Source organism: Lactuca serriola, chromosome 5 (assembly GCF_051521515.1).
Source record: "Lactuca serriola cultivar US96UC23 chromosome 5, Lser_US96UC23_V15, whole genome shotgun sequence".
NCBI lineage: Eukaryota > Viridiplantae > Streptophyta > Magnoliopsida > Asterales > Asteraceae > Lactuca > Lactuca serriola.
The window spans coordinates 324532919-324551699 of record NC_136412.1 but is presented as its reverse complement, the minus strand read 5'-3'; the positions used below and the strand labels follow the sequence as shown (position 1 = coordinate 324551699).

General features: G+C 34.5%; 2 protein-coding genes across 2 annotated transcripts; one reads left to right on the top strand and one right to left on the bottom strand.

Annotated features, from left to right (window-relative positions):
• The first annotated feature begins 7852 nt into the window (after positions 1-7852).
• On the top strand, positions 7853-10907 carry LOC145055136 (zinc ion binding protein). Its single transcript, XM_079003428.1, has 8 exons — positions 7853-7985; positions 8756-9166; positions 9257-9500; positions 9576-9721; positions 9823-9910; positions 10003-10149; positions 10217-10366; positions 10471-10907. Exons 2-8 carry the CDS (start codon positions 8769-8771, stop codon positions 10525-10527), a joined length of 1230 nt encoding a protein of 409 aa, XP_078859554.1. The 5' UTR covers positions 7853-7985; positions 8756-8768; the 3' UTR covers positions 10528-10907.
• A 1071-nt stretch (positions 10908-11978) lies between these two features.
• NUDX23 (nudix hydrolase homolog 23) lies at positions 11979-14063 on the bottom strand. Its single transcript, XM_079003426.1, has 7 exons — positions 13642-14063; positions 13217-13348; positions 13041-13117; positions 12773-12908; positions 12512-12652; positions 12367-12425; positions 11979-12232 (listed from the first exon to the last, which is right to left on the bottom strand). The coding sequence occupies exons 1-7, from the start codon at positions 13894-13896 to the stop codon at positions 12172-12174; spliced, it is 861 nt and encodes a 286-aa protein (XP_078859552.1). The 5' UTR covers positions 13897-14063; the 3' UTR covers positions 11979-12171.
• Positions 14064-18781: the final 4718 nt, after the last annotated feature.

Below are 18781 nucleotides of genomic sequence, written 5' to 3'. Positions count from 1 at the left end.
ACCTCTTTTGTGTGATTCAATAATATATATAGTTATATACCAATAATTTCAAAAACATTTTAGCAAACTCAAAAGCATTTTAGCAACATTTTAACAAAATTAGAAGCATTTCAACAAATTCAACAACATTTCATAGCTTGCCAAATAAGAGGATGCTGAGTCATTTAGATGTGTGAAAAATGTTAAAGCAAACACTGTGAATCGATCATCTAATCGTTTCAAAGCCTATCTCTTAAAGGAACCATTAAGAGGGTACTAAGCATCCCCTTATAGTTTAAAAAGGAAGGAAAAAGAACCCACTCCAACCATCTCTCTCTTACTACCACTAATACCATGAACACCACCTCCTCGACATGTTTTCGACAACCACTAAAACCAAAACTAGTTTTTTCCCCTTTTGTATGCTTTCTGTTCAACGATAGTATTTTTTATTTCAGTTTAAACAACTAGGTAGTTTTTAATTGGTAAGAGACGATGAGTGTTTACCTTTCTTTATATTACATCCCACCATACAAACAAACAACATGAGTAAGTATCTGCTTCATAAAATCAAAATTCATAAGAAGTTGGAGGCAGGTGCAAACTCCATTACATTAAAAGAAACCTCAAACGAAGTTCCAATTTCATTAAACACCAAAAACTATGATGAACAGTATTAAAAAGTGAATTACGATGAATAATTTGATCCGCGATAGTTGTGTCTTCTACAAAGTCTTTTACAATTATCAAATCAACAACCATGGATTGAAAATAGCTCTAATATCATGTGAAAAAACATATACAAACAAAGTAAATACATCGATTTATAAAAAAAATTGTATAAAAAAACCAAGGTTGTAAAAATCGTTCGACGTTAGCTAGTCGGTGGACTGGAGTCAAGGGATTAATCGGCTAGGCGGAGATTAATCGAGGGATTAATCGGGACCATTAATTGCTAACTTGTTAGATTTTAACAAATTAAAAATGACTAATATCATATAAAAGTTCATAAATATCACTAATATCATAACAAAATAAGTTAATATGATAAATACAACACTAATCGTATCTCAAATAGTTTCTATTGAGATATAATGTGACATCCCCATTTCACGGCCAGAAAAGACCGATTTTGTTTATGCTTTATGAAAATCAGAGTACCTCTTTTAATAAAAATGTTGCAGAATTTATTCCCAGAAAAACACGATAAATACGTTATCAAAGCATTTCCAAAGAAACGTATTTTATTCATTTTAAAACATTTGGGATGTCATCGTCAATACAGAAACATAAGCATAAACAGAACTTACATTCATTTACACTATTGATCTATATCTCCTTAATCTCTCAGTGTAATGTCACTTCATATCGACAACTGTGATATAAATAAACTGAGTGGGTCAGGTTGGGAAACCTGGTGAGTACATATGGTTTTCAACCCACAATAATATAATTATTATGTTTAAACAATCAAACAGTCAACCCAATTACACATCCCCATTATCTTCTTTAGTCTTAAGGATCTACCCTAAGAATTAGCTATTCCTCGTTCATTCATTCCTAAGGATCATCCTAAGGAATCAGCACGAAGTCCATCGTTGCCACGGTTTACACAACGGGTACTAAGTCTGCATAGTCGTCAGGGCTTAGGCACTAAGTCTGCATAGTCGCCAGGGTTTAGGCACTAAGTCTGCATAGTCGCCAGGGTTTAGGCATCAAGTTTGCATGATCACCAAGGTTTAGGTATCAAGTATGCATGATCACCAAGGTTTAGGCATCAAGTCTGCATGATCACCAAGGTTTAGGTACCAAGTCTGCATAGACGCCAGGGTTTAGAGTACACCGGGTGAACACATCGTTCACAACACCTACAGGTTGCGAGTCTGCTAGTGTTCCACTGGACTGTCTAGAATAGTCTGTGGTTGTCATCCATACTCTGCTGAATGATGGGGCCATCATTTGGGAAAGGCTTCTCACATCGTCCACCTCTCACCCTCACCTCGTGGTCTATAACACATCTCAACTCATCATCCAACTCATATTCCATCTATTACATCTACTCATGTTTTACCCCAACATTATCATAGATATAAAATACATATACAGTTTAAATCATTTAAAACATGTATAAATTCGTTCATCTAGCATAGACAGCAAGTACTCAGTTATTTTGCACACATAGCACGTAATTTATACAAAATACTTCATATTTATGTGTAAGATGAAAGTAACTATGCACTCACCTGAGAAGGTGGTGACTCGGTACTCGGAAAGCGCTTCGTTTACTTTAAAATAATTTCTTTCGACGAAACCTAGTATTATTATCGCTAGATTTTAGTCTAATATTTACCGTAACTAATTATTAGTCTTATTATTATTATTATTATATAAGCGTTTAAACAATACTTTCCAACCACTATGTACAGACAAGAGCAGACATAAAACACCGGAGGGCAGGACCATTTTGGCATATAGCACTTCTGAAATCCAACAACCCTATGCGGCCCTTTAAACCAGATTCCTCATACCGCGAGTAGTTAAAAAGATATTATAACGACACTTACATAAGTCATAATAATAGCTCAAATATTTATTATAAATTCATAATAACAATTCTAATTTTAAAAATAAACTATATTTAAAATAGGGTAAGCATAACTTATTTACAAAGGGATTTTAGCTAGGAGTCGGGCTTTGCAGGGGCAGAATTTCGTCACTGAATCTTTCTAAGAAAGATTCGTGCAGCGCTTTGACGCTCACCTTACTATACTAAAACTACAGAAAGAGAAGTCGAATTACGAGGGACATAAATGCTCGGGGGATAAGAAGAGAAAGATTCTTGAATCAAGAGAATGGTGCAAGAAATATGAGAGCCCAAGCCTCTTATTTATAGTAATTGAATTTACAAAAACTACCCTCCATAATTACTAATGTCCTTATAGTTATATAAACGACTAAACACCCCTTCATAATACTATTTTAAATAGATTTAACGATATTTGTACTAAACTAATGTCGAAATAACTCAACATTAGTCTTATAATGACCACATCGTTGATACCTTTCTAATGATATATACATATGTGTATATATATATATATATATATATATATATATATATATATATATATATATATGTACGTATATATGATTTATACTTTATTTTAATACGTAAATATGCTATTATAATTTTTAACTCGTTCATACGAACTCCGTTTTTGACATTATTTATATCCACGTATAGGTGGAGACGTACTCTACAACTTTCATTTAGACTCCGTCGGCTAATTTTGACTTTATTTTTAAAGTTATATTTTTAATAGGCCGGGACATGATTGGTCCGTTAAAATCTCATAACTTCTTCATCCGATGTCTGTTTTCGTCTGTCTTTTTATTGTTACACTACTAATAACGAGATCTTCAATTCTCGTTTAGGTTGTGTCGGCTAAAAACCGCTCAATCTAATACTCGAACTTCGGGTTGTACACCGCTAAAGCGAAACTTCGAAAAATCATAACTTTCTCATACGAAATCAGATTTGGGTGTTCTTTTTATGGACGCTCTCAGATTAACATATTCTACGGCTTTCATCTAGATTACTAAGGCTAAAAGTACTCTATCGTAAATTCACTATTTACGTCTCCTGATGTCGTGCCGGTTCCGTCGCGAAACTTCGACGGGTCATAACTTCTTCGTTATAACTCGGATTTCGGCGCTCTTTATATGTACGGAACCCTTGAGACATATTCTACAACTTGGTCAAGATTATTTATTCTAAATAATCTTTTGTCAAAAAGTCGTTTTCGACCCCTATTATCTCTAAATTGATTAGTCCGGATCTACGGGCGTTACATATAACTTCATCAAAGTGTTAAAATTTCATCGGGTTCTACTGTTCCAGTCATATTATATGTATGGATTAATAGCTAGGCACTCTCTAATCGATCAAGTAGCGCCTATGATTAATCGGAGATTAATAAGGACCTAATCGGGATTTTTACAACACTAAAAAAAACATATAAAAACGAAGAAAAAAATAAAGTTCTAAAAACGGATTTTGAAAAGAAAAAATAATGAAACTGTAAATGGAATTATGAAAATGTTTAGTAAGTAATTATAGGCCAAAAAACTTGAATAACCCTAAATAACTAAAAAATTCAATGACTTTAGCTAATAATAAAATTATATAAAAATATATTGTTGTTAGTTATAGTTTTGGCAAAAGTTAATAACTCAGATAACTTTTAGACAAAACTTCAAAATGGTCCCTATGGTTTTTAAAAATATCAAGTTTAATCCTTAAGTTCAAAAAACATTACAGATGGTCAATGTGGTTTCAAAAATTTTAACATTTCGTCCTTCCGGCTCACTCCGTTAAGTGTTGGCTGTTAACTGAAGGGTATTTTCGTCATTTTACTATGACCAGGACCATTTATGAAACTTTGTCTTATTTATAAAAAAAAAGGAAAAAAGAAAATATAATTTTTTAACATAAAAGGTCTCTTTCTTTCTTTCTTTCTTTCTCTCTCTCTCTCTCTCTCTCTCTCTCTCTCTCTTTTTTTTTTCTCTCTCTCTCTATAACAATCCTCCATCTCCCTCGTTAGTAAAACCACCATTGAGTTGCTGCTATGGGAATGGAATTCCGATTACCAACCACCTTCTTCCTTCCGGTTTTGCCAAGAGAACACCCTCTGCCGCCCACAGCCTCGCCACTACCCTCCTTCCCACTATGGCTGCGTGAAAAACGAGTAAGGAAGAAATTATTGAGTGCACCTCGACTATTACCATGTTTCTCAGTTCCTTTTCACCTCCGACCACCGCCTCACCACTGCAGCTGCCCACCACCCTCTACTCCGTCACTGCCTTCATCGATCAAACCCAACCCAACCCAACTCCCTTCCTTTTTCTTCGTTCTCGTCGACAGGAAAGTAAAATAGGAGGCCTGCGTGAAATAAGACCAAACAACCCATATGTTCGTCATTTCTTCAACGTTTTTTTTTCTTACCCACTTTCAATGACTAGAGCCACTATTAATCATTTTTGTTCTCTTCCCCTGAACAGTTTCAAAAAAGGGATGGTTTGTTGATTTTCTAGTAGCTGTTAACATTTTCTTTTGCAAGAACATAACAGAGGATGCAAATCTGGAACCCCACATCTCCTTTATCCAGCAAAACAAAATTAGAACTCTCGATCTCCATCTACCATCGATTTGGAATGCGCATTCTTCATCAGTTATGTGTGTTTTTGTTATATGGGTCCATCATGTGTGATTTTGTTCATGAAATAAATTTGAAACCTAGATTAGGAAACAATCAATTTACCCATGTTTGGAAACAGTCTCGGAAACAAATGATTTGGAAACAATCGATTTGTTCTCAAAATTAAAACATCAATCTTTATTGATATAGCTGAAAGCACCTAAAACAAGGAAGTGGTAAGGTTGGGGTAGCAGCCAGAAGCAAAGGAGGTATATGAACGCCACTAAAATTAGGCGAGAATATGAATTTTTGGGTTAATCGTGTTTAAAAAGTTAAACAAAAACAAGGAGTTGGGGATGATGGTTTAAAGGTATCAGTTGCAAGAAATATGGAAGTGAATCGGAAAGTTAAGAAGCAGCTCCGTTGCAACTCAAAGTCAAACAATTATTCTTTTGTATTTATGTATTTTCCTTTGGGTTGCAGGCTTGTTAAAGGATAATGGTGGGGGTTTTGAGAGAGAGAGAGAACCTCATAAATGGTCCATGGGTATTGAAATGACGAAAATACCCCTCACTTAACGGTGAAATGTTGACGGAGTGAGTCGGAAGGACCAAATGTTAAAAGTTTTGAAACCACAGGGACCATCTGTGAGGTTTTTTGAGCTTAGGGATTAAACTTGATATTTTTAAAAACTATAGGGACCATTTTTGAAGTTTTGTCTAACTTTTAAAACTTAAAATAAGTCAGATGACTAATTGATCCAAAACTTAAATGATAATAATAACATGACAAAACTTCAAAAATGGTCCCTGTGGTTTCCGAAAATATCAAGTTTAGTCCCTAAGTTCAAAAAACCTCACAAATGGTCCCTGTTGTTTCAAAACTTTTAACAAATGGTCCTTTTCGCTAACTCCGTTAGCTTTTGGCCGTTAAGTAAGGGGTATTTTTGTCATTTCACTACCCAGGGACCATTTATGAGGTTTTGTATAATTTTTTTAAAATAAATAAATAAATAAATAAAATTTAATATGCAAGGGTCCCACCTCCTTCTCTCTCTCTCTCTCTCTCTCTCTCTCTCTCTCTCTTCTTCAAAACTCAAGAACACACATAGTTATGAAAAAAACACACACTTTAACAAAAATCGAAATCATTCAATTCATTCTTAGAGAACTGTATGCGCGTTGAAGAACAAAATATGTTTGAATCCATGATTATATCCAAAAACACACTCAAATCGGTGCAATCAACTTTCCTTCTCAAATGGACCAGGGGCGGATCTCAAGTCCGGTTTATCCACACAAATGGAGCAGCGAATCTACCAACACCCCCCAACACCATCGCTACTTCTTCATCTCCGGTCATGTCTCAGCTTCAAGCTCAGGTCATGACTTCTCGAGCAACTAACATTGACGCCGACAATAGCTTCAAGCTCAGGTCATGAATTCTCGAGCAACTGACATTGAAGCCGACAACGATGACCTTGACTTCCGATTTGCTCATCCCTCTATAAACAGGAGGCCTCCTATTAATGTTTACATCATCGCACATAAACAACCTTATTCTTCAAAATAAGAACCGATGCCTGAACCTCTCTTTCCCTTTCACACAATTTCAAGAACAAAAGTACTTCTCCAAACGCCACCGCCTAACAATCAACCGTTGTCTTCATTCCGATGAATGCTAGGGTTTTAAATGGTGAGGTCGTCGGAGAGTAAGAGAGACGAATTGATTGGTTTCTTGTTCGTCGAGGTGTGGTTTGCAGAGGCGAAGTGGGGTGATTTCCGATCTTTGGTTGAAGTTCGCTTAGGGGTTTGTTTCTTTGAGCTCTATGGTTGGGGTAACAGTGCAGTTGATTTTAGGAGGGTGGAGGTGTTGGATCGATAATACAAGAAAGATCAAATATAAATACACACATTAAATCACACACATAAACCTAGAAAAGACATTCCTCACTTGAATGGGTATTCACATCTCTTTCTGATTCTCAAATAGAGTTGAGTTTACTCAATGTTTATAGGAGCTCTTTCTGATTCTATTTGAAGTTTAGTTTACTCGATGTTTATAGGAGAGAGAGAGAGAGAGAGAGAGAGAGAGAGAGAGAGAGAGAGAGAGAGAGAGAGAGAGAGAGAGAGAGAGAGAGAGAGAGGTGGGACCCTTGCATATTAAATTTTATTTATTTATTTATTTTAAAAAAATTAATACAAAACCTTATAAATGGTCCCTGGGTAGTAAAATGACAAAAATATCCCTTACTTAACGGCCAAAAGCTAACGGAGTTAGCGAAAAAGACCATTTGTTAAAGGTTTTGAAACTACAGGGATCATCTATGAGGTTTTTTGAACTTAGGGACTAAACTTGATATTTTCGAAAACCACAGAAACCATTTTTGAAGTTTTGTCTAATAACATTAAATTGAGCTCGGACCGATGAGCATCACCATTCCCGATTTTTAGTTTTTAGTTTGGAGATTCTTCATCCACATCCTTATCCCAATCATTAGTCAACTTGAGTGTTCCGTATTGGATTCCGTTAGGCATGTTTTTATTTATTTATTTATTTTTTTGCCATCTCCACACACGAGAAGGACCTAAATGTTAAAGTTGGTAGTTTATGGGCTACTTTTGAAGTTTTGTTTAACAAAGGTCATCCATTATACATTATAGAGACGTCGACGTGTTTCCTCTCTCCTATCTTCAAATCCGAAATCGTCTACAAGCTTCACTCTCGTGATTCCATCAATAGCTTGACGAAAAGGCAAATTTCCTGTTCATCACCTCATCAAACGTTGAAATCCCTTTACGCTTGCAGGTTTAATCGCAATCCCTTATCTCCCTTTTGGATTTATAACTTCTTCTTTCTTATCTAATTTAATTGAATCGAAATCAATCTCATGAGAAATCTGTGTAATTGGGGTTTTCAGTTTTAGCTTCAAAATCGATAATTTCTTTTCCAAGTATCTCAATTACGCCTTATCTTTTAGAGTTTCTGCAATTTAACTCAGATTCAATTCACGATACCTAACCTTTTTGGTTAAAGAATTCGTTTTACGGAGATCACATTCGTAATAAACTAGGAGGTTTTTGGGTTTTACCTTTTTCGTTTTGTTTTTGATAAGGCCAATTTAGGAGCTGAAAATTAAGGGTTTATGACAGTTTTGTGAGTGGCGAAAGTTCATGTAATTGTACTTGTATTTAGTTGTTTAAGCCTCTTAGACATTTGCAGTTTACCATGTTGTGAGGAGAAGGAGGTAGGACACTAGGATGTGCGATCAAACAATCACAATAGTCAGTTTTGAGATTTTGGATAAAAATAGATTATGATTATGATCTTTGATTATTTAGAGATAATGCCTCAAGAAAAAATGTAAAATTATATGCCTAGCTTTGATCAACCAATACTATCTTTCAGGATACCAAAAAAGGAGCTGGTTTTCTTATGTCAAGCTAGTACTTTGAGCTTAAGAAGAGAATTAAATTCTGTCACTAATTCACCACCAGAAACAAATCCACAATATACCATTAATCGAATGTGTTTATATTCTTGAATCTTGAGCAATTTCTAATTTTCTTTGTTTACAGAGTTTTGACTAAGATGACACCTGTTGGCCCTTTTGTGAAAGCTGCTCGACCTGATGATGCATCTTCAAAAAAATCCAGTGAAATCCAAAGCAAACATCAGGGAGGATGTCCAATGAGTAAAGAATCCCAAAATAAGCATCAGGGAGGATGCCCAATGAGTAAAGAATCCCAAAATAAGCAGCAGGGATGCCCAATGAGCAAGGAAAACCAAAACAAACAGCAGGGACAAGGATGTCCAATGAGTAAAGTCAAGCAAGATTCCGAAGAGTCTAAATCTAATGTGATTTCCCCAAAATGCCCCTTTGGATATGATTCTCAAACTTTCAAAATCGGCCCATTCAGTTGCCTGATATGCCAAGCCCTACTCTTTGAATGTAGCAGATGTGTTCCTTGTACTCACGTGTTTTGCAAGTAAACATACACCATATACTTTTTCTACAATTTCATGCACGTATATATAGTTAAATACTTATAATTACATTCTTGTTTTGTGTAAAACAGAGCATGCATATCAAAGTTCAATGATTGTCCTCTATGTGGAGCTGACATTGAGAAGATAGAAGCTGATGCAAATCTTCAAAGTGTAGTCGACCGATTTATCGATGGTCATGCTAGAATTAAAAGGTCTCCTGTGGATACAGATGAAAAGGAAAAGGAAAAAGAAATAATTGGTGAGAAGAAAACAGTGATATATGAAGATGTCTCATTGGAAAGAGGTGCTTTCCTTGTTCAACATGCAATGAGAGTAAGTTATTAACTTATTAATTATTACATCTTGTTACTAGTTTCTGTTAAAATTTACATTTTTCTCCTTGTGTAGGCATTTCGTGCTAATAATGTAGAAAGTGCAAAATCAAGACTTAGTTTATGTGCACAAGATATAAGAGAACAACTTGAAGTAGCAGGGAATACATCTGAGTTATGCTCACAGTTAGGAGCTGTTCTTGGTATGCTTGGTGACTGTTGGTATGTGTTATATTATATCTCCAATCTGTTGATTTTTGTCTCTGTTGACCAGTCAAAGTCAAAAGTCAAAGTTATAATGATGATTATATTGAAAACTGTAGTCGTGCAATGGGAGATGGTAATTCTGCAGTTGGATATTTTGATGAGAGTGTGAATTTCCTTTCGAAAGTGGGAACAGATGATCTAGAGGTATAAACAATTTCTTGAATCTGTTTTTTTTTAATGAAGGTAAAATTACGTTTATAACCTTAGTTGAATATATATATATATATGTAATGCAGGTTACACATACACTTTCGGTTTCTTTGAATAAAATTGGGGATCTGAAATATTATGAAGGGGATTTGAAAGCTGCAAGGGATCATTACTTTCGGGCTCTTGATGTTCGTCGAAATGCTATAAAAGATTCTTCAAAAGCTCCATCACAGGTGAGTCCATTAATTATATAATTATATTTGATTCCATTCCGTTTGTTGATTCCAATTCCGATTCCAGGTTCTAGATGTGGCTGTGTCCCTTGCGAAAGTTGCTGATGTGGATAGAAATCTTGATGCTGAGGATACAGCAATTGAAGGGTTTCAAGAAGCCATAAATTTGTTGGAATCTTTGAATATAAAGTCTGAAGAAACTGCACTGGAACAACGGGTAAGTTGTTTCTTTTTAATTTAATGGAAAGTCTTTATATATGTATATATATCATGAAACATGATTTTGATTTTGATCTGATTCTTTGTTTTTAATTATTGCAGCGTGTTTCTGTATTGGAATTCCTAAATGGTCAACTCTCCAAGAAGCAATCCAACTGAGATTGGAATCAGAATGATGCTCCATTTTGCACATCTGAAGAAGCTTTTAAGTGAGTTGATGAATGATGATATGATATGATATGGGTTCTTTTGGACCCTAATACTAATAGTAATATATATGGAGCTAAGTCGGACATTGCCCAATAATAATATCTAGCTCCTCGTTGCTATGCTCTTTTTCTTTTTCTTTTTTTTCTTTTTTTTATAAAAGTGCACTTAAAATGCGTGATGTTTGTTCTTTTGGTCCCTAATATGTTTTAGTGTGATTGCTCATGTAAATAAGCCTGTATAATTGTAAGTTTTCCAAGCTTTTTTGAAACTCAACAACCATATATAGATATATATAAACATATGTAATGTATTAGTTATCTTACTCGTCACATGTCGTGTTTATGTCTACTTATGTGTGATCTAATTTAATGGGGTAAAGATTTAGGGTTTTTTTTTTTTTTAATCCTCGTGAAAATGCTCTGTGGGTAAAATAAAATGTTGGATGGATAAATGTATGTTTGGAGTAAATAATAAATGATATAGAAACAAAAACTTTTCTTGTAGAGCATTTCCAATGGTGGTATTTTTTGTTTTTTAAGTTTTTTGAATTATTTGTAAAAGATTTTTAGAAGTTTTTTACCATTGTAATAATGTTTAAATTACTGCTGGGTTCACCTGTTAATCATTTTTTTGTCCAACCCAATCTAATAAATAAGTTTGCATGTATTGACCTATGTAAATAAAAGAGAATATCATAAAAGCTTTCTAGTTCTAGTTAAGACAACCTTTATGCCACTATAAATTGTTCCATGGTCGTAGTATTTTAGAAATTAGATTTATGATTATGTTTTTCTGATACAATGAATATAATAATATCATAATTAAAAATATTATATATAACGGGAGTTGATAAAATGTTGATAATTGAATCTAACTCAACTCATTTAACTAAATGAGTTGGTCAATCCATATCTTTATAGTAGCCATTTTTTTTATATTTCGGGTAACTTATCGATTAGTTTTACTAAAATTGTGTTTGGCGCGTCACAATTAGCTGATAAGTTAACTTATTTTTCGAATTTTTTTAAGCAATCATGTCTGCAAGATAAAAAATAGCTTATAAGCTATTTTTTTTGGAACTTTTTTAAAATTTTCCAAATATACCTCTTAATTAATTACTATAAAAACACATTTATTTTGAATGTCCTTTTACATCATTTTATATCTTTCAGCTAATTTTTCATCTAGTTTTATCAAACGTCATTTTTTATCAGCTAGCTTTTAAGTTATTAGCTAGTTTTTTATTTAACATCTAGCTTTTTAGCTATCACCTAACTTTTCAGCTAATAGACCAAACATAGCCTAAATATTATCTTTTATCGGCTAGTAGCTAGTTTTCAAGTTATCAGCTAATCCCCCAAACATAACCTTAACAATTAAAAAGTAACTTTGCCAAGAAATTTGAGAAATGGAACTTTACCAATAAAAAGTTTTTAACTTTTTACAATGAACAACACAAGTTTGAAAGAACTTTCAAACTCATAAAATACAGCTTTACATCAAGGGCATCATCATAAACTGAAGACCCAAATCACAATTAGCAACAAAAAAAAAACGAAAATGTTGATCATCTAAATTGCCCTGTGCCTTTCATCAAATCCGTATATGATAATCGATAGTATACGCATGAATTTCCGAAGGACTAGTCCCAGGCCTGTGAAACAACCAAAATCTTAAAATAACATAAAAAGTATTTGTATACACACATAACATGCCAAAAAGATTTTAAAAATTGCTATCTTCCATATATACAATTTCAATAACAAAATCGCAAAATTCAAAAAGTACCTCTTGTTGATGATCCCATAGTGAAACTTCGGTTTTCCAACCTTAATATCTTCAATGTACTACATAAACAGTATGAAAGAAAGAAACCATTGAAGTTACCTAAGTGAAAACAAAAAACACAAACAACAACAACAAGAAAACATACCAAATTTAAGGTAACGAGCATTGATGAAAAGGAAAGAGATTCATAAGGGATATCATCAAGTGCAAAAAGCCGGCATTCTGATGATTCGGGACCCGGTGAAAAATGTGGGGTCAACAACTTCGCCAAGAATATTATATAAGTCTGTCCCAAAAAAAAAAATGTAATCATAGCATTGTACTTTGCAATAATCAATAATGTGTTTTTTTTTTTTTGGTATTTTTGAAAGTTAAAAAAAAAAGGTCATAAAAATTGATGACTCACTTGGCCTATGAGAGGGATGTCTAATTGAGCAAAAGGGGAAAGAACTTCAACTTTAGCTCTGGCTTCTTCCCATGTCTCCCTCACTGCACCCTCAGATGCTGACTCACCATTCTCCATGTACCCAGCTGGAAGTGTCCTGTGGCGCCACATGGCTTAATTTGGTAAGCTATATACGCGTGTTTCTTTTTTGACTTAATACAGAAAGTCAAGGAAATGAGACTTTCCCAATTAAGCCCTAACCTTTTACATCATAAGAAGAAATACGTACCAAAGACCATAAGATGGTTGGATGTTCCTCTTGCATAGCAAAATTTTGTTATCATGCTCAATCAAACAACCTACCACCTGAAAAAAGTTATCATTTTTTGGATTTTAGACAAAGTGTTAAGGTGAATAACGGAAGATAGAAGGTAGTTTTGTGTTTGATTAATATAAGAAGCTTGCCATTTTTGGATTTTCATATGAAATTCTTCCACAAAGGGTGCAAATAGCTCTCTCTTTCTCCTCCCCATCTGGTATATCATATTTTGTTGATCCTCCACACGATTGACAGAAATTTATCTTACGGGAACTGCCCTGCAAAACAACCATGGAAGCTTATGAATTCAAATATGATCATTGAGCAATAAATCAAGATTCTTGAATGATTGAATTGTTTGCTATTGAAACAAGGTAGTGGTTATATGGTTTGATACCCAAATCTATGGATAGAATATGCCAATAAACAATCAAAAACTGTTGGGAAGATGATTAAGACACAATGCACCTTACAATATGCCGACCCAAATTTATGCAACAGGAATTTGTTCAATATTCAAGAGATGATTACCCCCAAAACTGTATTGAAATTCTATGAAAAGAAAACTTACAGTTGATCGGAAAATGGGGGATGAAGATGATGAAGAAGAAGGTGAGGTTACATCTGGGTTTGACTCGGAACGAATTGGAGATGCCCGAAATTGTCGAAAACAACGAGGCGTTCTTGAAGTTGTTAATAAAGGTCTTCTTGAACATGGTTTCGCAGAAATGGAAATGAAAGAGAGCCCAGAATGATTTCCATGAAGTTTTAATCTATGAAAAAGGAACCCTGAAGAGGAACCAAGAAATTGTATGCTTCTGAGCATTATTCAATTGGATGAAAGGTGTTCACATGAAATTTTACGAATTCTTGGGAAGATTGAAGGGGAAATTAAAGAAGTCGATCGTTATGATCGGATTTTAAGCAAGTGCTGAATCCCCTGAATGGATTTTGTTTATCCTTTTGGTGTGTGATTTCCCCCAAATCCAGTTATGGTGAACATTAAATCCCATTTCTGTCCAAAAATTTCGCACTTCAAAGAGTGAACAACAAAATTGGTCCTCGTACTATGCTTCAGTTTTCATGTTTGGTCGTTTTGCCCATCAACTAACATTTAGATCATACAATCTTTATGCCGCAATCGCAACTAGAATAAAAGGTCGAAGAAAATGCAAAGTATTAAAATGTATAAATTTTTATTAATTATTTGTTTTTTAAGGATTAAAATCTACAAAAAAAAATGTTGAAAGTATATAAACCGACGACAACCGGTTGTGTTAATAAAATTGTTTATTTGTAAAAATACAAAAAATATATATGGGTCGAATCTCTATATAAGTTTGAGGGATCTAATGGGGTATTTTTGGTTGACAGAAAATAAAGGAATTTTAATATGAAAGAATGCTTGCAATATGTTATGTCTTTGGTTCCCAGAATTTTTTTTTTTGTTGACATAAGATGAAATTGTTTTCTTATAGGTTTGAAGATTTGTCAAATAAATTGAAAAATAAATTATATAATAAAACTAACATACCTTTTTGTTTACTTTTTTGCAACTTAAATTAGCATTTAAACATATGTTTTTCTTTATTGTGCACATAAGGTAGGTGGAAATGGTGTCACACTTGTCACAATCCACTTAAACGCCAACTAGGATTTGCCACATTGTCTTAATTTTTTGTCGGCGTAGGTTGTCATTCTTGACACATTCCTTTTTCTCGAAAATTATTTAAATTATATTTTAAAATTTCAAACATATTATTTTTAGACAAAACTGCAAATTTAGTCCTTGTGGTTTGCAAAAAACTTTGGATAGGGTCCAAAAAGTTTCCGACTTGCATGGAAGGTCCAAAATCAAGGTTTTTCTGAGTTTTTGGTCCAAAAAAACTTGAAATGACGGTTATACCCTTTTAATTTCTTTTTTATATTTTTTTTATTTTTCAAATACTATTTTAATTTACAAATAAAAAGAAAAGAAATTAATTATCCCCAACACACACATACTCTCTCTCTCTCTCTCTCTCTCTCTCTCTCTCTCTCTCTCTCTCTCTCTCTCTCTCTCTCTCTCTCTCTCTCTCTCTCTCTCTCTCTCTCGGAAACGCAAAGTGAAAGGGGACATCCTTCTTAGTTCTTCATTCATCCCCCATCTGATGCGAACCCTAAACCTTAAATCGATCTATGTATATATACGACTAACTAGATGAAATCCTTTTCATATCTTCATCTCAAACCAAAATTATACAGATAGATATAGCGATATGTATTTAAATCGAATTTCTTTTGATCTGGAAAAAGAAAAGGATGATCAATATGTATGAACAACAACAAGAATGAAGACAAAAAAATACATTAAATCCAGAAATCGACATCAATCCACATTCAACGAATCCACACATATATGGGTTGCTCTGATGAATGCTTTGAGGATAGTTTGATGGGCGGTTGATGCTCCTCCACCACCAGGATCACCGAAGCTTGGATCTGAAGTTGTTGATGTGTCGTCGGTGGTGCTCGTCGATACAACATGTCCAGGTGCCTTAAATCGCTTGATGGACAGATCAAACCAGAAAGCCCTAAAGGAAGAACGATGAAGAAGACCCGATTTTCAATCTCAGAATTGATATTGATTTGAAGTTTTTAAGAACCAAGATGTGCCCCCCTTTCTTTCCCCTCCACACAGGTCCAATAACAATGTTTATTCTCCAAGAAACGTGAAGAACCGATGAATTGGGTCTTCTCCACCTGCAATTTGTGTTCATGTTGAAGGTGGATGAAGATCTGTTATGTTTTTCGGAAAAACCCTAGCATCCGACGCCACCAACCTTTGATCTGTAAGGAATCGGGTCTTCTTCATCTCATGTTTTCCCTTTTTCTTTTCCTAATTGTCAAGTTAAATATAGAAGGGGAAAAAGACGTTGAAGAAGGGAAACAAAGAACGATAAAACCATGGTGCAGAGAGAGAGAGAGAGAGAGAGAGAGAGAGAGAGAGAGAGAGAGAGAGAGAGAGAGAGAGAGAGAGAGAGAGAGAGAGAGAGAGAGAGAATGTGTGTGTTGGGGATAATTAATTTCTTTTCTTTTTATTTGTAAATTAAAATAGTATTTGAAAAAATTTTAAAAATATAAAAAAGAAATTAAAAGGGTATAACCGTCATTTCAAGTTTTTTTGGACCAAAAAAACAGAAAAACCTTGATTTTGGACCTTCCATGCAAGTCGGAAACTTTTTGGACCCTATCCAAAGTTTTTTGAAAACCACAAGGACTAAATTTGTAGTTTTGTCTTATTTTTATAAAACCTAAGGATTCATTAAACTGGAAAATAAACTTACAACAAATAAAAAACAAACATACTATATATTTTAAAAACAGAAGACTAAAAATTAAAAACATCACAAGACCACTAGAAATTCAAAAACAATCATACTGGAAACTTCAACACGTAACCCATTAGAAATTAGAAGACAATGAATTTAAATTTGAACAAATTTTGGTCATTGCCTCACAATTTGCCAAAATTCAACAGACTTGAAACCGTTATTATTTTTAACATGGTAAGCCTTAAGAGCATTCTTTACCAAAGTATTTTTATTTTCACAATTTTCAATTCCATGCATCACCCTATGAAACACGTTAACCCGAGTTGCAAGTGTGTTTGCTTGCCTCCATTTGACATACATTTATTCTTTACGGCGAGATATATGGGCTTGGTGATTGTATATGTTGATGATTCGCATCCAAAAAATAGTCGGAAGGGTGTTATTATGGATTGGATCTTTTGTTACATCAACCCATGAATGAACAAGTAACATCTCTTCTTCATGAGACCAAACATGAGCCATTTTAGTGATGATGTTTTGAAGAAGATGAAAACTAAAAAGGTTAAGAGAATTGAATTAAGAATATTTGAATATGGTGGAGAATGAATAAGGATCATGCTATTCATAGTTGAAGATTGAGGGCTTAAAATTTGAAATTTTGAAAAAAAAAAACGTTTATTTTTTAAATTGGGTATTTTTTGGAAAGAATGTAAATTTTGAAAAATGAATTTGAGTAATAAACGGGTAAACAAAAAAATATATATACCAGCGCTTCACTCTCTCATCGGTAAACCATCGATGAGTTGCTGAGTCGAGCTCGGCATGCCGATGCCTCGGCCCGGTGTTCGCTGAGATCGCCGAGCTCTTTCCCGAGCACACATCGAGCAATCTACTATATAAAGCAAAAAATTTGTATTACAACAGAAGAAATATAAAATGTGCATATGTGCGTGACCCTTTGTGGGCTTGAGTGTATGGGTGTGTGTGGGGATGTATGATTAAAAAAAATGTGCATGTTTTAAGTAAGTAATTTTGAAGGTTGTTTGTGATTATGCACATTTTGGGTCTTCTTAGACTGGAATGAGTGGGAGGGAAGCTTCCCTCACTTTTGGCGGGCCATACCCCTCTTTCACTCACTCTTCTTTCTCTCACCTAAAAGCCAATGAGTGGGTGGGAAGCCCTTCCCTCACTTTTTTTCTAAATAAAATTAATTTTTTTGTTATGAATTATAATTTTTAAATTAATACTAAACATAAAATTTAATTAAAAATAAAAAGCATTTCATTAATTAAAATAAAACTTACATTAAACCTAAAATATAAAAAAGTAGAAAATAAAAAAAAAACACACGTAAACTAAAAATCAAACAAACCACCAACGACCTACGGAAAATATTTTTTCAGAATTTTTTCCCTCTTCTTCATTACGAGCTCGAGAGCAGGTCCCGAGAGATGATCGACGTTTTCCATCAAAAACTTCATATCTTCCATTTCTTGCCTCTCCGCCCGCTCCTTTTTTTTGTTTCTTTTTTTTTTTTTGTCAAAAGTCAAGCGTTCGGAGAAATTTAGATTATATCGATCAAACGACGATGCTATCTTCCGCATTTCGTCAATGTGCATGCTGAAATCAGATGCACTCGAAGAAGTCACTTTTCCCTTTCTCTTCACTTTGTCCCTACCTATTGGGCGTTCAATTTCTTCTAGCTCGAGTTCGTCGTCCTGATTTAAATCTAGACCGACCCGAGCATCGGAGCAGGTTGTGTAACCACTAGAGCCCGTTTTCGTTCGCTTTGATTGTTGGACTCCAAAAATAAAATCCCGCTCGTATTTTTTCCACCTAGGACTTCGGACCAATAATTTCCAACAATCGTGCCACTTGAATGGTTTTCCGACTTCCTCAATGTAAAACTGCAACGCTTCTTGAAGTATTTCTTCGTCGCCTTGGCCGCTTTTTCGTTGGGTTTTTAGGTTCTTGTACAACCCGTTAATTTTTGAAACCCCCTTTGCTATTTCTCGAAACTTCGAATTAAGTTGATGTTTCGTACGGTAGTCGTCACATTTTCCTAGCTCCTCTCGAAATCGCTCTACAATGCGAAACCAAAAATGTTCTCCCAGTTGTGCGTTTCCCTGAATCGAATCTTCAGAAATATCAACCCAAGCTTTGACCAAAACTAGCTCTTCGTGTGGAACCCATGTTGTCGGCTTTTGTCTTCCCGGTTGTGCGACACCATCGCGCACTTGTTTTTTCCCTTTACGTCTTTGTGGTGGTGGTGTTGGTTGAGTTTCGGGAACCATGTCTTCTTTTTCCGCGTCATCCGATTCATCGACAAGTTGGTGGTGGTGTTGGGTTTGGGTTTGAGTTTCAGTTTGAGTTTGGGGTTAGGTTGATTTGGCGATT

What these genes read in the sequence shown, in the direction of transcription:
- NUDX23 (XM_079003426.1), bottom strand. Translation starts at nt 13,896, where the DNA reads ATGCTCAGAAGCATACAATTTCTTGGTTCCTCTTCAGGGTTCCTTTTT. An exon ending in CAACCATCTTATGGTCTTTG is followed by an intron (nt 12,909 to 13,040) that starts GTACGTATTTCT and finishes GTGGCGCCACAG; the next exon opens with GACACTTCCAGCTGGGTACA. An exon ending in TGCTCGTTACCTTAAATTTG is followed by an intron (nt 12,426 to 12,511) that starts GTATGTTTTCTT and finishes CTGTTTATGTAG; the next exon opens with TACATTGAAGATATTAAGGT.
- LOC145055136 (XM_079003428.1), top strand. Translation starts at nt 8,769, where the DNA reads ATGACACCTGTTGGCCCTTTTGTGAAAGCTGCTCGACCTGATGATGCA. An exon ending in GGTATGCTTGGTGACTGTTG is followed by an intron (nt 9,722 to 9,822) that starts GTATGTGTTATA and finishes TGAAAACTGTAG; the next exon opens with TCGTGCAATGGGAGATGGTA. An exon ending in TGGGAACAGATGATCTAGAG is followed by an intron (nt 9,911 to 10,002) that starts GTATAAACAATT and finishes TATGTAATGCAG; the next exon opens with GTTACACATACACTTTCGGT.